Source organism: Aythya fuligula, chromosome 18, assembly GCF_009819795.1.
Source record: "Aythya fuligula isolate bAytFul2 chromosome 18, bAytFul2.pri, whole genome shotgun sequence".
NCBI classification, from domain to species: Eukaryota; Metazoa; Chordata; class Aves; order Anseriformes; family Anatidae; genus Aythya; species Aythya fuligula.
This window is the reverse complement of record NC_045576.1, coordinates 8,970,575-8,990,247: the sequence shown is the minus strand read 5'-3', so window position 1 is coordinate 8,990,247 and position 19,673 is coordinate 8,970,575. Positions and strand designations below refer to the sequence as shown.

The following is a 19,673-nucleotide window of genomic DNA, read 5'->3' as shown; positions in this document are numbered from 1 at the left end:
TATCGTCAAGGGAGAAAAATAGGTGCTTTAAGGGGCTGATTCATCTGCTCCTGAGGTAGACATTCAAAATAAATTAGATGCATTGCAGACTTGATGTGCCTATTCCTCTCCTGACTCTAAAGGATCATTAGGTGCCTTGCGCAGATATAGCTGAGATAAGTGAGATGAGTCCCTTTCTTCCTGTCTAATTGGACTAAATCCAGCAAAATAGCTGCACGTCCTCCATTAGACCATTGTGGGGATTTCTGGTCCTCATCAAGCCAGGCCTCAAACCCTGATGAGAAGGTAGGAGGCTGTTTAGCCCATGATGCTTTTTCTGGTTCATCTATTAGCTTCCCCCAAAAAAGCAGCAATCCCTTGCTCTCTGTGTCCCCAAAACAGCAGAGAGGAAGGACAAACAGTGCTTTCCCGGGTGCCGTGAGGGTCTTGTTAGCAGTTTGTGACAGCCCATTAGCATATCAGAAATTCCTTGTGATCCAGGCTGGCATCTGCAGAAAGCAGGACCTCGTGAAAACCCGGGTTGGAAATAAAATCTCAAAGCTGTGGATGCACACTGCCGCTGCCCTTGCGTAACAGTAACCCGCAAATCCCGTTAGCAGGGGAAAGGGATCTGCTCGCAAGCTACCCACACACTGCCAGAAAAAACGCTCCTATCAGGAGGGCTCAGCGCATTCATCGTAATGCCACTAATTGCGATAATTACAACTGCTGTCTGCAGAGAGAGAAAAACACGATCTTAAAAGAGCAAAAGCTTTTTGTCAAAATTATCTCCTCCTGCCTTTGATCTCTGATGTCCTCCATAGAGCCCTGGTGTGGGAGTCCCCGGGGTGGGGACCTGGGGAAGCTTGTCTTGAGGGATGAGTCAGGCGTGCTGTGGTCCTGGCTGGTGGTCCTTGATGGGGGACACCAGGAACGGCTGGTGGACCTCAGTGGGTGACACCGGGGCCAGATGGGGTTTGTCCCCTGCTCCTTGCGTGGTGATGTAGGGTGAGAAAGGGCCATGGGGTGGGCAGAGCTGAGGACACAGGGCTCTGATGGCTCCCATCCCCGTAGGTGGGCTCCTTCTTCATGATCAACCTCTGCCTCGTGGTGATCGCGACGCAGTTCTCGGAGACGAAGCAGCGCGAGAGCCAGCTGATGAAGGAGCAGCGGGTGCGCTACCTGTCCAACGCCAGCACCCTGGCCAGCTTTTCGGAGCCGGGCAGCTGCTACGACGAGCTCCTCAAGTACCTGGTTTACATCGCCCGTAAAGGCAGCAAGCAGCTCGTGGAGCTTTACCGGGTGGCGGGCGTGAGGATGGGCTTCCTCGCCAGCCCCACCGGCAAGGCGGGGACCGACCGGCACGCCAGCAAGCGCCGGGCTAGGAAGAGGTCCTCGGTGCACCACCTCATCCACCACCACCACCATCACCACCACCACTACCACCTGGGCAACGGCAACCTGCGGGCGCCCCGTGCCAGCCCGGAGATCAGCGACGTGGACACCGGCTCCCTCCACAACGGCACCAACCGGCTGATGCTACCCCCGTCGGCACCGAACCCCGGTGCCGCTCCCGGCCCCACCGAGTCCGTGCACAGCATCTACCACGCCGACTGCCACGTGGAGCCGCTGCGCTGCCGGCCGGCCCTGCCGCAGACAGCTCTCGGCTTGCCGAGCCCAGAAGGTGTCCCCAAGGGCATGGGGGGCGGCAAGGTGTACCCCACCGTGCACCCCAGCACCTCCCACGAGGTGCTGAAGGAGAAAAGCCTGGGGGAGGCGGCGGTGGGGGCCGGCAGCAGCACGCTGACCAGCCTGAACATCCCGCCGGGGCCGTACAGCACCATGCACAAGCTGCTGGAGACGCAGAGCACGGGTGAGTGCTGGGGCTGGGTGTTGGTGTGGGGCTGCGTGGCGGAGAGGTGAGTGCTGTGCTGATGGCCTTCTCTTTCGCCTACGTCTTTGCAGGGTTCTTTTCGGTCCACGTTACGGATAAAGGTGATGGATTTGCAGGTGAGGCCAGCGGGAGTCTTCCAACCTACCTAATGCATCGCAGATAAAACAGGGAGGGAGGTTGCAAACTTCCAGGCTTTGTACTTGCAAAAAAAAAAAAAAAAACCCACCCCAAAACTAAGGGATATGAATGTTTTCAATGAAGCTATTTTATTCCCCTTCAAAATCTCCCCCCAAAATACAATTTATTTTGCAATTAGAGAGCACTCCCCAGATCCCCGCACTCCCCAGATCATCTCCAGCTTGGCTCAGGGACACTGCGCAGAGCTGGAGCCCAGCCTGGCTGCTTCCAAATGGCCAAGTCCTTTCCTCTTTAAAAGGCAAGGGCTGGTGGGGGCTCTGGACCGAGGAGGGATGAGGCTCAGCACACCCCGCAGGGCCCCAGGCTGGGGGTGAGGGGGTGTCTGTGCTTCACGGCTTCTCAATGGCATTCGCAGATGCCGAGCATTAAAAATCTGCCCTGAGCGATTTGCTCAGGAAGTCTGCAGCAGTGCCAGGAACTGAACGCAGCTCTCCCCGGGCGAGGGTTTCATACCTTCACCGCAAGGCGCTCTTTCCCCTTCCACATCCTGAGGTTTGGGAGCTCGGGCCAACCTCCTTCAAACCCTCTTGGCCTCCAGGCAGCATTTCCAGGCCAGGCTTTCCCAGGCAGTCGGTGCCATCCCCATCCTGCCACGGTGGCCTTTTATACCTCGGGTTTTGACCTTTCCAGGTGGGACCTGCATAGGGAAAAGCCAATTTCCCCCAGCCCAGAGCTCGTACCTGCAGCAGGGCTCTGAGCTCTGCGGTGCTGGGCTTGTGCTGGTGGTGCTGTGCGGGAGTCGGGAGCTTTGCAGCTCGCCTCTCCCCTAGCAGCCAGCTGGCGATGGGGGGAATATCCCGCTGCTGCCGTCCCCCGGGAAGCCACCTGGCAGCTGGGAGCTGCTGTGGGGGAAAGCTGGGGATTTTGGAGCATCAGCAAACAGCGGGAGCAGGAAAGGAGGCTGCTGGCAGCGGCACTCCCGCTAATTGCAGCTCAGAGAGTGCCAGGGCTGGAGGAGCTGATTGATTTCTCCTGGCCTTCACGGCCAAGGGTGCAAGGAGACGGGTGCTGGGCTGGAGAGGGTGCTGGGGGCAGCGAGCAGGGAGAGAGTGCTCAGGGAGCAGGAGCTTGGCCTGGGGATCTTTAACCCTTTGGGAAATGCTCCGTGAGGAGTGAGAAAAGGGCTGGATGTGCAGGTGGCTGTGGCTCCTTGCATTAACTGAGGGCTGGGGTGTCCTTTGGATAGCCACATCCACGTTAGCACTTGCTGATGGCATCAGAGCTGCCTCTGCTCGGGAGCCCTTTTCCCCTTCACAAACACCTGTCATGTTGAGGACAGTTTTTCGGTGCTATCAGGCACAGGGGGACCGCTCTCACCGCCTCCCACCCTGCCTAACAGCCCACCCTCCCCTGCCCCGTTGGCGTTTCAGCTCCCTGCCCGAGCTCCTGCAAGATCTCCAGCCCCTGCACCAAGCTGGACGGCGGCTCCTGCAGCCCCGAGGGCTGCCCCTACTGCCTGAAAGCGCTGGCGAGCGAGGCCGAGCAGATGGACAACGAGACGGCGGGCTCGGACAGCGAGGAGGGGGTCTACGAATTCACGCAGGACGCCCACTACAGCGACCAGCGGGACCCCCAGCGCGGCAGGGCCCGGGCCAGGAGCGCCGGCAGGGTGCTGGCCTTCTGGCGCGTGGTGTGCGAGACCTTCCGCAAGATCGTGGACAGCAAATATTTCGGCCGCGGGATCATGGTGGCCATCCTCATCAACACGCTCAGCATGGGCATCGAGTACCACGAGCAGGTGAGCCGGCTCGGCGCTTCCAGCTCCCTCCCAGTCCCAGGGGATGGGACGAGGTGATGTCCCAAGGTCCCTTCCCATCCCTCATTTTTGGGATCGGCTCCGTGCTGAGCCCGCTGCCACGTGGCAGCTGCTGGGGTCGGTGCAGCCGCGGGCAGGAGCGTCTGTTGAATGCGTGGTCCCCAGGGGGGATGTAACAAATGCCTTTGCCTCCCCGGTGAACGCTCCAGCAGCAGCGTGCTGAATCCAAAATAGACTCGGCGCTGGCTATTCCTCCACTTTATTATCTCGGTCCTTGCAGGCAAGAGGCTGCCTCGGCTCCAGCCTCTCATCCGCTTGTCAGCTAGGCAAGCTTTTCCCTGAATGTAGTCATTAAGGAAAGAAGTTGCCACCCTGGAAACGTCTCTATAAGGATGACAAGAGCTCTGCTGTCAGAAGCCGCGGTCTGGTCTCTCGCTCGGGTTTTGTGGCTGAATCCCTGGATGCTGCCCTGCTCCTGCGCTGTGTTGTGCCCTGAGCCCCACAGGTGCTGCATGGGCACGGGATGGGCTGGTTCCTGGGTTCCTGCAGGTGCACGGTTTGCTGGGGGGAAGAGTTTATTAACCGGGATGCCGAGATGCTGCAAAACCTCGCTACATGCCCCCCGCTGCTCGAGGGCTGCCGGCAGCCAGCACGGTGCTGCTCACGGGGCACCGGGGCTCTCCCTCCCAGCCACAGCCAGCCCTGTCCCTGCGCCAGCCTCTTCTGGGAACTCCCTTGCTTCTGGAGTCATCCTTGTTTACTTCTCCCCCGTCCTGGCGCGTTTTCTATTTGCACAGTCACTCGCCGCCGCGCACGGAGGCGTTTTCTGCGCTGCCCGCAGTGCCCCGTGCCAGCCCGGCTCCCAGTCCCCGTGTCCTCCCGTGCCGTTAATGCCTCAGTGACTGAGCGATGGGGGGGGGACTCGGGTGTGCTGAATGTGTCCCTTCCAACCAGCGCCTTCTCCCTGACGGCCTAATGCAGTCTGGCTGGCCAGCCTCGCTTCTCAGCACATATTAAGCGGCCGTGCTCTCTGCACTGCTGCCGGTGGGATCGCCTGCCCCGCCTCACCTTCACGTGCTGCCCCTTGGAGCCGTGTGAGGAAGCGTCCATGAGGCTGCTTAATTATAAAGCTCGTCTCCTTTATATTTCTCCTTCCAGTGGCTGGAAGGTGACAGCGGAGCCGCGGTGGCTCTGTTGCCCACCGCCTCGTTGGGGTTGCCCGAGGGTGGTCAAAGCTCGTTGCCCCTCTTCAGGAGATGCTGGTGCAGGCTCCTGCTGTGCGTGCACCCGGGACCATCCCGCCTGGATGGATGGCAGGACGAGCTCCTGGCATCAAACACCACAAAGGAAACAGCTCCTTAATCCTTGGGATCGGGGGAAATCCCAGCCCCTGCTGCCCCAGCAGGCAGGTAGAAGATTTGGGTGATTTGGCGGATTTGGGTGAAGAGCAGATAGGCATGAGGGGACTCCAGGCACTGTGGGTGGTTGCTTCCTCTGATGGTATTTTGAAGCCACTACCGTTCCAGATTCCTTTCTCCCAGGCATGTGGAGTGAATAGCGGAGCTGTTTTTATTAGTTCATCTGCTTAAAGTGGCGGCGGAGAGTAGAGAGGTGTTTTTCTGTGAACTCGGGAGGCTTACAGGCTGCAGTTTCATAATCTGACAGTTACGAGAGCAGGAATTAGAGTGGAGAGATGCTGGACCAGGCCTTTCTGCGGGGATGATAAACACTGAAACATGTGATTTCTCTTTTACAAGAGCCTTGCCTGGAAGTGCAAGTGCTCAGCCTCACCAAATTTATCTTCATTGGCCGATTGTTTGCAGAGAAGTGAGGGGGCTTGAAGAGTACTTCACTCCCTGAATTTCTATATTAAGCTCTCTGCTTATTTAATGAATATTTACCTTGTGGGCTTTTCACACGAGGCTGGCCGGGGCACACCAGGCTATATTAGGATAAATCCTTTCGGGCCACGTTTTATGGTGCCGTTGCTTACCAGCACCTTGCCAGAGGGGAGAGGACCCACCAGCAGCCCTGGTGCTCCGGGAGGGATGGGATGGTTGGGGTGGGAGGAGAAGGGCTTCTCCCACCCTGTTTCCCCAGCAGTGTGGGGTGGGATTCAGCAGTCCTGGGACCACGCTGGGCTTCAGAACACGAGCTGCTCACTGCTGTAGCCAGGGGAGAACGGTAAAACCATGGCTGGGGGCTCAGGGTTTTCTCTAAGCTCCTTCAGACAGGGAGCTCACTGACTCGAGCTCAGCATCAGGTTGCTTCCACGAGGCTCCTGCGTGCTCTGAGCGCCCGGCCAGGCTCGGCTGTGCACCCTGGGGTGCTGCCCATCCTCCCCGTGCCCCCCAGCTCTGCCCCTGCAGGGTGCAGGGGGAGGAAAGCAGAGGCACGAGGGGCGCGCAGCACTCAGCGCGTGGCCGCCGCTGCTGCTGGGCAGCACTGTGAAATTTTCCATCAGGGAACCGACAACCAGATTGCCGCGGATTATTAATGTGACTGCGAAAGTGCTTGTTTTTCTACGGAGATGAAGCAAAATGCAGGTAGAAACTATTAGCTTTGGGTAGAGAAATATAAAGGTGATTTAAGGGTAGGCTCTGGGGGATTCTAAATACACTGCTGAACCAATTGACTGATTCGCCTTAGGGAAGCTGAGACTCTGCAGCGCTGCGGGTTCAAACGGCGAGGGCTTTGCAAAAGCTTGTTCTGCCACAGAGCAGGAGGGAAATGTGCTGCTGAAGCAGAGGGTTTCTGTGCTGCTTCCCCCCCCCAGCCCTGGCTGCGAGCCAGGCTGCGCTCCACAATGTGCTGCTTTCTGCTTCTTAAAGTCCTTTCTCGGAGTGCAAAGCGACGGCTGAGCACACGGCATGATGTTGGACTCCTGAGCAGGGGAAAGAATTCGGTGAGGGCTTCCTTAAGGAAGGGCCCGGGGTTTATGTTTTTGTTTTTAAAATCTGGTTCGCATTGAGCTGCCTGGCTGTGCCGATTTTCCTTGTCTGAACTCGCGCGGTATGAACTATACCCTACATACTCGTCTGTTTAAATAGCGCTTGAGTTTCAGCCGCCGTCTCCGTGGTGTTGCACCATTGTTAGCGAGACGGAGGCGAGATCCCAGCCAGAGGGTCCTCCAAAGCCACAATGGCTGGAGCTCCTGGGGACTTGGATCTAGGCTGGGCCAAAACTCTGGGGTCTGTAAAGGAAGGGGAAATTGGTTCCGGCCTCTAGGATCCTTTTGTTCATTTTGGGAAAGCAAATTGGAGAGGTGACGAGGGCGAATGGCTTTTTGGGACAGCACCGAAGGAGACGAGCACATAACCCACGGGAGGCTGTTCTCCACGGGGGAAGAGGCTGTGCTGGTGTTTGGGAGCTCACGGTGGTATCTGAGGCTTAATTCCTCGTGGGTCGTGCTGCAGGCGCCACGGTACAGCTGACGTACAGCTGTCACCAGGAACGTCATGATCTGAGAGCTGCCGCACCATGAAAATACCAGCCATCTGTGCCAGAGGAAAGCCTGCTGGCAAAATGGATTAAAGCACCTATTTATGTAAACAGGAGAGGCTGCGGAACGTGGCAGCCTCCCGAATCGGCGTCAAATTCTCAGGTCTCCAGGATGATGGAGGGAGGAAGGGGCAGAAGGGTCAGTACCTGCAGCTGTGCTGGAAAACCTGCCAGCATGGAGGGGCTACGGGTTCAAGCATCTGTAACGGTCACCCAAAAGGCATTTACGTGCTCGTGCTTCTGCCTGAATTCAGTGGGAAGGAAAGAAGGTAGCTGAAAGTTATTACCTGCCTGGAAGCCTGGGGACCTCAGGATTTGCTTTGGGTCTTAAGCCAAGGCTGAGTGAAGGAATGCATAAAATGCTCGTAGCAGGGCAGAGACTCAAGACTGAGCTTGGCTCAGCCACCAGGGTTATTTTGCAGAGGTCTGAGCAGCCTCAGCAGCATCCTCAGCCCCTGCATGGGGCAGGAGGGCCAGAGCCCCCAGCCTGGGTGTCTGTGCCTCCTGGCATGGCTGAGAGAGAGATGGAGCTGCCAGCATGGGGACAGTGCTGTGCCTGCTCCTGTCCCCTTTTTATTGCATTCCCCGTGCTCTGCCCATGCCCCAGACTCATTAACTGCTGCTCCAGATAATGAGTTGGAGATCAGGGATAAAAGTCAGTCCCCGAGTGACTTGCTGGTTCCGTTTTGTGCGTGCTGCCTGGAGGAATGAGGGTGTTCTGGGCATCAGAAGCACTTTTCTCCCAGGACTGGGTGCTCAGGAGCACCCAAGCCAGGCTGAACGTGCTGCAGCTGGATGCGGGAGTGGTGGCAGAGGGCAGCTGCGGATCTGTTGGGCACAGGAAGGCGGCTCCTTGGACATCTGTGGGTGCCAAAATGAGATCCGTGCGTGCCAAAATGAGATTTTTATCAAATGCTCGTCCACCTCCTTAGCCCTGTGTTTTGGCTGCTCTGCACCCACTTAATAGCTAGCCTGACTTTTTTACTTTGAAGTTTGTAGTTTGATGATTCCCCCCTATAAATGTGATTCGTTAGGCTTTGATGCAGGAAGGCCCTTGTGCATGCGCACGCATCCCTCTAAATCCAGGAGAAGTCAAGGAGAAAGCCCCTTCCCCAGACAGCCTCTGCCCACTCCAAGGAGCCGAGGGGGTCCCACGTTCAGGCACGTTTTCCTTCCTCGAGATAGCTCCGCTTCCCCTTTGGTGCAGGTCCCATTTCTCTATTTAACTCCATTACACATCTCTCCAGCCCCGTGCCAGCTCGTCTCAGCCAAGCGATCAGCGCCTTGGCAGCGCAGCGAGGCTTTCCTCCCCCGGAGCCCGCTGTCTCTGCCCAGGGCTGGGCTTGCAGCTAGCCTCAACTCAATTTTTCAGTGCTACAGCTGCACAGGGCACTCAGACTGTAGGAAAACAAGGTGCCCTATAGATTTGCACGTGTTGTATTCAATTAGCTCCCGCTTCAGCAGAAATTACTCTTATTAACGGTTTGTTGTTGGAGACTGGGGGAGTCAAATCAATGCTAATGGAAGTCATCAGAGCTGTTAATCACCAGGATCACTGACTTCAAACCCGGCTCTCCGTTTGTTATTGGGGGTAATTCTTTTTGCGGACCTCGGGGGTTCTTCCGCTCCTTGGCATTTTGAAGGGTTTATGAGGTCTTGTAGGAACTTGTGTCTGTTAATTGACTGCCTCACCAAGCTCCTTCAGGGCACCGTGCAAAACGTGGCGGTGCCACGGTCCTCACATCTGCTAAAAACGGGGCCCTGCCCGTAAAGTAGGCTTTATCCTGGTTTTGGAGATTGCATCCTTTGAAAATTAAAGGAGCTTTCGTGCAGTGGGAAAATGAATGATTTTTTTTTTATCAGGCACTTTGGCTCTCCGCATGCTTTAGGGATGTGGATTCCTTGACATCCACTGAAGTTTTCTTCAGCTCTGCGGATGGGGAGCTCGAAGTGTCAATCCTCTCCGGTTAATTTTGCTCAGAGGCTGGGAACGCTCGGGCTGCCTTAGATCGTATCATTACAGCTGTTGTTTCAGCTGCCGGTGGCAGCCTCATCTTATCTCTGCTCCGGCAGCACCGGGAAGCGCCTGCGGCTCGGCGAAACGGCAAAATGCTGTGTGCCTTGAGACCTGCTTGCTGCCTGTGCCCATGACAAGTCCCTGCTCCCCACAGATAGTCGGGCCTTTCTCTCTGCTCTGACTTTGATTATTGTGGTGTTCCCTGAGCCAGAAAAAAAAAAAAAAAAGGAAAAAAAAAAAAAAAGACGGCGCCCCACGGCCACCTGTGTCCTCGCAGAGCCCCTCGTGCCCACTCAGTTCACACTCCCATCTCCCCACCAGGTTTCAGCTCTGTGTTATAACGGGGTTTCTGCTGATGTTAGGACTCTACCAGCTTTCCCCCGTGGATGCCTGTCAGCATTAGAGATAGCGTTACCGGCACCAGAAACCCGGTTTCAGCAGAACTGGGCAGGAGCTGTACAGGCAGCCTTTTCCTTTCTTTTCCTTTCTCTTTTTTTTTTTTTTTTCTTCCCTCTCTCCCCTTGGTACCTCTCAAGTACTAATGGGGAGATAAGTTTGGAACTCGGTTTAGATTAACGAGAAATAGAGGGCTTTAAATCTCAAGTACTTACAAGGTGTGACCAAGTGGAAATGCAGCTTTTGTTCAGCTTAAGCTCCCTCGAAACCTGGGTGGAGGGATGAGCCGGTTCATGTTTTTCTTGCATTTTCCGGGATAATATTCATCCGGAAATCTCAAGCTGGGAGAGATAAGGAGTTCAAGCGAGAATATCTGCTGTGCCTCCAGAGACGGGTGTGGAGAGCACAGCTTGGGGTGTGCAAGGGGAGAGACGGGTCTGTGGCTTTGTCAGGCTCCCGGGGAAGGGCACGGGCTCGGTGAGGTCCCCACCGCACCCCTGGTGATGGGTGCAAGGGGACACGGCCCCATGTAGGGACATGGCCCCATGTGGAATTGGGGGTCACAGCCACGACACCCAGCGCCTGCCTGCCCCAGGTTGGGTGGGAAGGGGCGGTGTGAGCTGTAGGGGAGGGATGAGGAGGAGATGAGGTGATGCAGGGGGTCCTTGTGGTGCAGGCAGCTCCGATCTCCCCGAAATGGAAGCTGCCTGCCTCCCTTTCGTATGGTATTGCTGTGGCATGAAATATTCAGCTCCCGTTCAGCCTCCAGCAGAATCCTTCTTTCCCATGGTGTGATGGGATGAAGCTGGGCTCATCTGGTTTTCTGTCAAAGTTGTTCCCGTGTAACAAACATCTCTAAATCCTGGACATCACAGCGGTGCCTCCCTTCCCCAGAGCTGGGGGCTGGAGCTGGGAGGGATGGGGATGAGCAGGAGAGGTCCACGGCCACAAGCTGTGACAAACCCAGGGACTGAGGAGCTGAGCAAAAGCTCTGCCATCTTGCTGCTTCCCGAGTCATTTTCCAGGGGAACTTTTTCTTTTAGGTTGTCGGGACAAAGAATCTGTAGGGAAAGCATCGCAGCACAGCAGGCTCTGGTTGAGCGCGGCGCAGGTTGGTGCGGCCAAACCAGGACTAAAGCTAACGCCCAAATCCTTCCAGGGAGCCTCAAAGACAATGAATGTCACGGCTGAAAATATCCGCGGATCCAGCTTCTATTTATAAAATAACAAGTGGGCCTGCAGCCGAGTGGAGCAGCACTTACTGGGGGGCCTTGAAGTGGATTTGGGGCAGCCGGGGCTCTGTGGGGTCTGCCAGCCCCAAACGCTGGGGAATCGGGCACAGCAGAGGGCACAGGAAGGGCGCCTTGGACTGCTGGTTAATCACTGCTTCTCTTCATCTGAATTCCATGCTTTTTGCCCCAGGAATTAGGGTCTGGCTCCCACTTTGAGGTGGATGTGGTGTGTCCACACGCGGAGGGTGGAGAGGATCCTGATGGGAGGCGTCAGGCTGAGAAGCGTGGAGAGTCGCGTGTTTGCGTGACCCATGCGATTTTTCTTATGTGTGTATATATAAAAAATCTGCAAGTGATGAGTCAGGAAAATGTTGTCGGTGTTTCCTGGGAAATAGCTGAGGTCGTTATTTTCTTTCTGTGGTATTTTGCTTTAGTTGCCATGGAAATGCTTTCAGAAGGGTTTTATTCTGCAGTCCTTTGAATGGCTTCGAAGTTTTCCTGCTGGTCTGGATCCGCTCACAGCAGTGGAGCCTTGGGCTCAGAGGGGACCTGCCCCTGCCTGGCCACCCCACGCATCCCTTTGTGCAGGACAGAAGGCTTTTTGTCTCGTGTTTGTGGGCGAGGGGAAAGCACCCTGTTACCTAGATAGAAATCCAGCCCATCCCTTCTGCCACTGGAAACCTTGCTCGAGAACTTCTAGTTGGTTTAACAAGGAAAAAAAAATGCAAAACACCAAAATAATGCATTGTAGCTTATATCTGAGTGCTGAAAAGGGGGACAGTGCTGGCTGAGCTCTGAGATAACATTATCCAGCATCTGGAAGCATTGTCCCTCACCTGCCCCAGCCCCTTTAGCTCAGCTGTGCTCTGTGGAGCAGGGACACCCTCAAGCCACTGCGAATTACTCACTGGCTCCACAGCCTGAGGCAATGGGGGACTCGGGGGGCTCTGGGTGCTCCCCGCAGCCTGTGTGGGGGCAGAGAGGTGAATGGGATAAATGCTTTCCCCTGGTGGAGCCGAAATCTGGGTGAGCCCTCCGAGTCCCCAGGTCTCCAGCCCTTCTCACCCCTCCTGCGCCCCAGCCTCCTCCCCGCTGTGCTCGTTTGCTGTGTGGTGCCTGTGAGAGGTGCCACGCTGTCCTCTCCTGCGGTGTGTGCTGCCAGAGCTCATCAGCATGCTCTTGGGTACATCAACAAATCGACACTGCACAGGCACAGAGCTAACAGGGGATGATTTATCCAGGGCACCACGTCTGTGTGTCCAGCGGGGTGAGATGTCCTGGGGACAAAATTCAGTATTTATGGGGAGGACTCGTGGGAAGAGCTGGTGTTCCACACCATGCCCAAGGTGTGCTTGGATCTTGTTCTTTCTGGGTGCTGCTCATTTAATCATAGGATGCTTTCCTTTTAATTAGTCACTGCTGCTACTGATGAGGAAATTAGCAGGCTCTTCTCTTAATGGAAAGTGTGACTCCGGCAGATGCGCTGTGATGGAGCGGCGTGCAGGAGGCTCTGTGCGGCACAAAGCTGCGCGATTTGCACCTTGAGTGTGCAGACCTACACGGGGCTGTGGTTCCCTGCAACACAAAACAAATCCAGACAGGTTCCTTCTTCCAAATCCATCACTTAGTGAAAGGATCAATGCTGCTTACCTCCCTGCCTGCCGGATCCTGCAGGGAAGATGCTGCAGGCTGCTTCCTCCAGCCATGTGCTGGGTGGCCCAGGCTCGCTCAGGTGTGTTACATCCAGAGCTGGTCAGTCCTGGTTTGATGAGATAGCTGGTGCCAGAAAATGGCAAGTTAGCAAAACTGATGCTGGTTGTAGGAGGGAAGCTGTTTCAGTGAACTTGCTTCAAAAAAAAAAAAAATCTATTGAAATACGTTGTCTGAGATATTTGAAACATCCATTTGAACGTTTGGGGAACAAAAAGCTCGTGTTCTTCAAGCTGACTTATTTATATTTTTTAATTTCAGATGATTTACAGTACAGAGCAAATGGATAAGGGAATAGGGACTGAAACGGGGGGAGGGCTTGCAGAAATTTGGAGACGCAGTGTTTCAGTTTGGAGATGCAGTGTTTCAGTTCCCCACATCTGAAACTCCTCTGTCTTCGTTCGGATCGGCTGACAGTTTTAATTCGCATGGGACGGAGAAGCCACTTCCCTGCAGTATTTTAATGATGTCTAAGGAAAGATGCCTCAGACGCATTTTTGATTTCTCTAAGGCAGCAGCATCTCCTAAACAGCCTTGTTATCTGTGCGTGTCTGCAGCTCTCTGGGAATCCCGCAGCGGGGGCTCTCGGAAGCGCCCCCGGGGCCTGAAGCCCTGCTGCCAGCCGGGATGCACGTCCCCTGCGGCAGGTTCGCAGCCTCAGCCCGCTTCCATCTGCAGAAATAATTCTCGTGTGTGAAAGCAGCACTTGTGGCCAGGGCCTGGGCGAGCGCCCCAAGGGCTGGCAGTGGTGATGTGTCCCTGGAAAGGGACCCAGAGCTGAGCAGGGGCCTGGGAGCTGTGCGCTGGGGACTCCCCTGCTGGGAGCACACTGTGAAACCCCTCGAGTAGCTCATGTCACCCCCACCCGCTGCTCGGGGACCTGCTGCTTCCCAGGACAAAGTAATTCCATGGCCCTAGAGTGCCTGGAGCAGCCGCTCCTCCCTCGCCTCTCCCTCCCCATGGTCTCTGGCCCCAGGGGAGAAGTCTCCTCTTCCCTTCCCTTCCAACCTGTCTTGGCCATTAAGCTCAGATTCGGGTTATTCTCAGCTCTATTTCAGGAGATCCCACTCCCCATTTTTGTTGTGTGCACCCAATGTCTCCAGTGTTAATATCCTTTTCCTGCAAGGGAAGTAGGAGTGTGTGGAGGAGGAGCAGGGTCCTGGTGGTTTTATTGTTGGGGGGAATGCAGCGGGAGCTGGGGCTGTGGGGGGCAGGATGCTGAGCAGCAGCAGGGAACTGCGGTGGCACATCCATCATGCCGTAGTAGGGCTCGGTGCTGTGGATCTGGCTGTGGGGGTCTGGCTGTGGTCACTAGCTGATTTTGGCCCCCTCTGGTTTCCAAAACAGTCAGGAGAAGCTGTCCTTTCAGATCTGGCAAGGCACTGCCCGTGCTTTCCTTGGGGACAACATCTCCGCTTCTGGGGAAAGCAGAGCCCTCTCTGTCCACGAGCAGAATCAGTCCCTGTTGATTCCCACTCCTGGCTTCCCTGAACTCATCTCCTCTCACCTCTCCGAGTGGAGGCTGAGGTCCTGACCCTGCTGGGAGGGCGGCAGCCAGCAGCAGTGCCCCCGATGGCTGCGGGCACCCCGGTGCCACGAGCCACAATCTCTGCACTCCCTGCTCCGACACTGATGGGTTCGGAGGCTGGGCCAGGAGCTCTGTGGTGCCCCGGGTGACACCAGCCTCCGTGGTGGGTTAGCGGTGCCCAAGGGCGAGAAGGAAAGCCTCCAGGAACTGAGAAGGAAAGCCTCCAGGAACCCACTGCTTTTCCCAGCAGTGTTACTGCAGTAATGAGAGCAGCACCGCGGTGTCAGGGTGCTTTTGAATGAGTTGACTTTTTTTTTTTTTTTTTTTTTTTTTGACTAATGTAGGCTTTTAGCTATTTGAAATCATCCCGAGGTGCAACTCAACATACAGGTTCTTGGCCTATTTGTGACTTTGTCTGAGTGCTCCCAGAGGTATGCAATGTTAGAGCAGCGCGGTGTTTAATATCGGGAGCATTTGTACTGCAGCTCTATATCATGTCAGGTGTGTGCTTGGCAAACCTGGCCAAGGCATCTGCTCCTCCACAAGCGTGTATGAGACACAGGAAACATTCCAGCTCTCCCCCCACTGTCCCCTTTTTCTTTTTTCAGATACTTTTTCTTTTTGATGCTGCCATTTCCCGCTTTGCTACGCTGGCACCACTGCTTTGTCGTCCCACCGGAATCAGTGCAGGTCCCTGGGGGTTATGTGTGCTGAGACAGCAGCAGGCAGGTTTAGGTCCCCATCTTCCATCACACCGGGCTTGGAGGAATTGAGCTAAAAGGGCTTGGCCTCGGTGCTGAGACATTGACTGCAGAAACAAAGGGAGTTCAATGCCCGTGTGGGTTTAACTGTTTATTTGTCAGTGTATGCCTGTAAAGCTTTGGTTACTGGGGTTTCTCAGCCTCCGAACCATGGCCGATGATGCTGTGAGCAAGGTGGTGACCCTGTCCCCAGCCACCCCTTTGCAGCTCCCACACTGCTGGGCTGGAGTTGGGTTTGGGACATCTCTGCAGCTCATGCTGCCCCATGACCAGGCGTTGGCAGCTCCTGGCATGCTGTAGGAAGTTTTTGTTGCTGCTGTTGGCCATAAAAGTGTTTTATGGAAGTGGTGGGTGCAGTCAGCATCCCACCCATGCACATCACACCTTGGCTTCTGCGCCTGGCGCAGCCACCCTAAACCCGTGCGTTATGAAATTGGGGCTGTGCATTGGGGTTACACGGGGAGAAGGGCTCTGCTGCTGCAGGCCCTGCTCCGGCCTTTCCTGTCGATGAAGAGTCTGATCCTGAACAGACTACACCGTCAGTTTTTGTCTTCTGCCATATGTTTTCCAATAATGCTCGCCCACCCGCCGGGGAAAGCGCAGCGCTCGGTGTCTGCAGGCATTGTTGGGAACCCTCTGTGAAATATGCTAGAAAAACATGAAAAGTATTAATTTAGGTCTAAGATTACGAGAAGTCTGTTTGTTGTGGGTTTTGTCGTTTGTGTTTTTTCATACCTCTATTTTTAGATTGCCATTCTGAAATGCCAGGATTGTGCCCTTTTTGCAGGAGGGGAATTCAGGGCTTGCTGATAATGAGGTTTTATTGAGACGTTTCAGGCATAACACCTAACGTTTTTGCTCTTGAAAATCTTAGCTTAAATCTTTTGATGAGACATTAAATAAAAAGGCAGGCTTGAAATGCTATTTACATGAGAACCATCTGAGTTTCCTTTCTGTTTAAGGAGGGTTGGAGGATATGAAACCTTGGTGCGTGATGCTCCGATGCAAACCTCCCGTGGTGGTGCTAAAGCTGTGCTTTACGTGAAGTCCGTGTCTGGATTTACTTCCCCAGCTTACAACAGACGTATAAAACTTAAATACTCGAATGCCATTCTTCTGCTCTCTCCTGGGCTTTCAGCAAGCTGTTGCCACGTCCTCCTTACACCGTTTCCATCAGTGTCCCTACCCATTATGTGGGCTGATGTATTTCAGGTGTAAGCGTGCACGTGCCTAACAAACGGAGCGGTTGGAGCTGCTGATCTTGTCCCTTTCCTCCCCTTCCTTCCCTAGCCCGAGGAGCTTACCAATGCCCTGGAGATCAGCAACATCGTCTTCACGAGCCTCTTTGCCCTGGAGATGCTGCTGAAAGTCCTCGTTTACGGTCCCTTCGGCTACATTAAGAATCCATACAACATCTTTGATGGGATCATCGTGGTGATTAGGTACGCAACCAGAGCTTTCTTTATGCGTGTTTCCCCTCGTTTGACTGGTTCATTAAAACAGAGAATAATGGAGAGTGGGCATAAATACCTTCCTATGTCACTTCTGTAAATTAACGCACAAAGATACAATTACTAATATACGTCTTGGGGTTATTTTATGGCCATTTTAGAGAGAAGCCTGCACAGAAAGCTATCCATCCCAATGTCCTGGGAAGTCTAGCATCCAAGTGGCACAACCAGTGCCCAATTAAGTAGCTGTCTGGCTTTTGGCACGAGCAAAGGCTGTAATTGCACCTGCAGCTGCAGCCGCTGATTTGCAGGCGTGCTCTTGACACTCCGGTGGGGCTCTGCTCCTTGTGAGCCTGGACGGCATCCAGCCCACAGGAGGCATTGGCAGCTCCTCTCTGCCCAGGGCCGGCTTCCCGCTTCCCATCCTTCTTCCCCCCTCTCCTTCCCTTCCTCTCCTCTGTGCCTTTTGCGTCGGGCATTGCCTTCTCATCCCCTACTGACCTTTTTTTCCCCCCCTCAGCGTGTGGGAGATCGTGGGCCAGCAGGGCGGGGGCCTCTCTGTCCTGCGGACCTTTCGGCTGATGCGGGTGCTGAAGCTGGTCCGCTTCATGCCGGCCCTCCAGCGCCAGCTCGTCGTCCTCATGAAGACCATGGACAACGTGGCCACCTTCTGCATGTTGCTGATGCTCTTCATCTTCATATTTAGGTGGGTGCTGGGTGAGAGACATGGGTCCCTGGTGCCGTGAACTCTGGGTGCTCAGGGGTCCCCACCAGGGCTCGTCTGAGCGAGCAGCCCCATTGCTGGCCAGTGCTGGCAGCGGCTTGCTGGATAATTCCTCTTAACTCTGGCCAATTGAGACATCTGTCTTTGCAAGATGATTTGCAAGGAAAATCTTTCGGCTGGAGGATTCCTTGACATCCCCCCAAGACAGCAGTCCTGTTGCTTACAGCTAAGCAGAAAGCCAGGTGCTAAAAATGCTGCCAAGGAGAAGGGCAGCGTTCCTAAAATGCAGCCAGCTGTGCTGGTGCTCGTGCTCTGGCCCGGCCTCTGTGCAGAAGTGAGGATCTGCAGCAGGGATGTTAGGAAAAAAAAAAAGCTTGGCGTGACCCTGAATTTTTGGGTTTTGGTCTAGATTTCACAAAGAGCCTGGCCCTGGTAGCAGCTGCTTCTCCTGCAACCCGAGGGCTGACAAAAGCCTGTCCCTTCATGGAGCAATGTTCCTTTCCCCAGTGAGACACTTTGCTCTGAAACACCGTTTGCTGCCACGGTGCCGAGCAGAGCTGTGAATAATTTGATTATTCAGGTTACTGGCCGAGAGCAGGGGAAAACAAATGATTCTTTTAGCATCAGTCTGAAATGAAAGGTATTCTGTTTTCTTGTCAGAATCAGGAAAGATGTTGTGGGTCCCTTGATAGGTTTCATCAAGGCATTTCACAGGAACCCTTTTTGTCTTCCTAATTCAATTTAAGCCTGTTTTGCTGAAAATGTGTCATTGCAAAACAGAAAGTCAAAACATTTTGTTTAGAAAATGTTGAAACAGAATGTTTTGACTTACAAAAAAAAAAAAAAAACAAAAAAAAAAAAAACAACAAAGCAGAAGAAAAAGAAGGATCAGGCATGCTTCTTGGCTGAAACCATGTGGCAGGTCTGACCCAAATTCGCAGTCGGTTCGCATGATCTTGAGGTATGATTTTCACTGAATGAATGATTCATCTTGTAAAAAAAAAAAAAAAAAAAATCAATAAAATCACCCGGCTGAAGTCAGGAGGCACAGTCAGCCCTGCCGTGTGGCTGCTCCTCACTGCTGGCCCCGTTCAGCCCGCGCTCTGCCTTGCAGCATCCTGGGGATGCACCTCTTCGGCTGCAAGTTCGCCTCCGAGCGAGACGGCGACACGCTGCCTGACAGGAAGAACTTCGACTCCCTGCTCTGGGCCATCGTCACCGTTTTCCAGGTACAAACCAGAAAGCACCCAGCTCGTGTGGATTTTGGGGCTGCGGGGGCTGGGGATGCTTTCCAAAGTATCCGATGGAGCTTAGCGAAACTCCTTGCCATGGGAGGGAGAGGGCCTCACGCCATGAGGGAGGGGATGGGGGGGTTTCAGGCCGTATTAGCAAATAAATCAGAAGCTTAATGAGGAGAAACCCTGAGGCAGAAATACTGACTGTGGTTATAGCTACGGGTGGCAGCCCCAAAGCAGGGTGCCTGTGTGTGTCAGGCTGCCCACCCAGAGCAGACACCCAGCGCACTGTTCTCCGGTGTCTCCATTGTCCTGATACATTTTCTCTGCAGATTTTGACCCAGGAAGACTGGAACAAGGTCCTCTACAACGGCATGGCATCTACCTCCTCCTGGGCTGCTCTCTACTTCATTGCTCTCATGACGTTTGGGAATTATGTTCTCTTTAACCTGCTGGTGGCCATCCTGGTGGAGGGTTTCCAGACGGAGGTAATGTCCTCACGCTCGTGCCTTCGCTGTCCTTTAGTTTTCAGGGCCTCCAAACCAGACCCAGGAATTTTGATTTCTGAAATGGGCAGCAATACGTCTGCTGGAGTGGTACAAGAAAAGAAGTGGGGAAAAATAGAAGGAAAAAAAAATATAAAATATCTTTTCTTTTTTTTCCCTTCTTTTTCCTTAGCTAGGGCGCAATTTAATTCAGCAGGCCCTTTAAGCGAAGGGCTTAAATGAAAGGCATTGTTAGCGTTAATGCAGGAGGGAGAATTCAGCGGTGAGTCAGGCACTGCGGCTGGGATAACTGCTATGACAGTGTCTCTGAAACGCTTCTTGCCGTGCTTGTGAGCTAGATTAAACCCCTCCTGAAAACTTACGCAGGCTGCCGGGAGATTAGTCTGATTGCCTATTTGATGGCCCGCGCTGATGGAGCTCCTCTCGTCCCCAGCACTGCAGTGCTCTCCCCAGTTTAACTTGAATGGGGCTTTGTCCCTGCCAGCTGGGAACCTCTACGGGGCAGCTGTGGGCTTTCATGAAGGGCAGGGGGATAGATTTGAGCTGCACGTTTTTCCCCCAAACTGTGCAGCTGGGAACAGACAAGCATGGCAGCCAGTCCCCAGCGTGGAGACCTTCCATGCCTTGCAGGGGTTGTCCAACTTCGGAGATGCTCGGTGGGAGCGAGGGGATTTTGCACCCTACCTGGGATTTAGGGAGGAATATATACCCTAAAACCATCCACTGGGATCTGCTTGTATGGGCTGTGCTTCTACACATTATCTCTGCTTTATATTAAGCGTGCT

The 19,673-nt window shown here is 54.4% G+C and overlaps 1 protein-coding gene across 12 annotated transcripts in view; it reads left to right on the top strand.

The window, feature by feature from the left end:
• Positions 1–19,673, top strand: part of CACNA1G (calcium voltage-gated channel subunit alpha1 G) — a 94,959-nt gene that overhangs the window by 13,927 nt on the left and 61,359 nt on the right. For all 12 annotated transcript variants that reach the window (XR_004254022.1, XM_032199589.1, XM_032199595.1 and 9 more), the window contains exons 7-13: positions 1,054–1,852; positions 1,945–1,989; positions 3,442–3,809; positions 16,263–16,414; positions 16,944–17,129; positions 18,262–18,376; positions 18,715–18,870. Coding sequence is in view for 11 of the 12 variants with exons in the window: in XM_032199589.1 (XP_032055480.1) it covers positions 1,054–1,852; positions 1,945–1,989; positions 3,442–3,809; positions 16,263–16,414; positions 16,944–17,129; positions 18,262–18,376; positions 18,715–18,870 (1,821 nt within the window). In the remaining variant the exon portion in view is untranslated. The remainder of the gene's footprint in view (positions 1–1,053; positions 1,853–1,944; positions 1,990–3,441; positions 3,810–16,262; positions 16,415–16,943; positions 17,130–18,261; positions 18,377–18,714; positions 18,871–19,673) is intronic.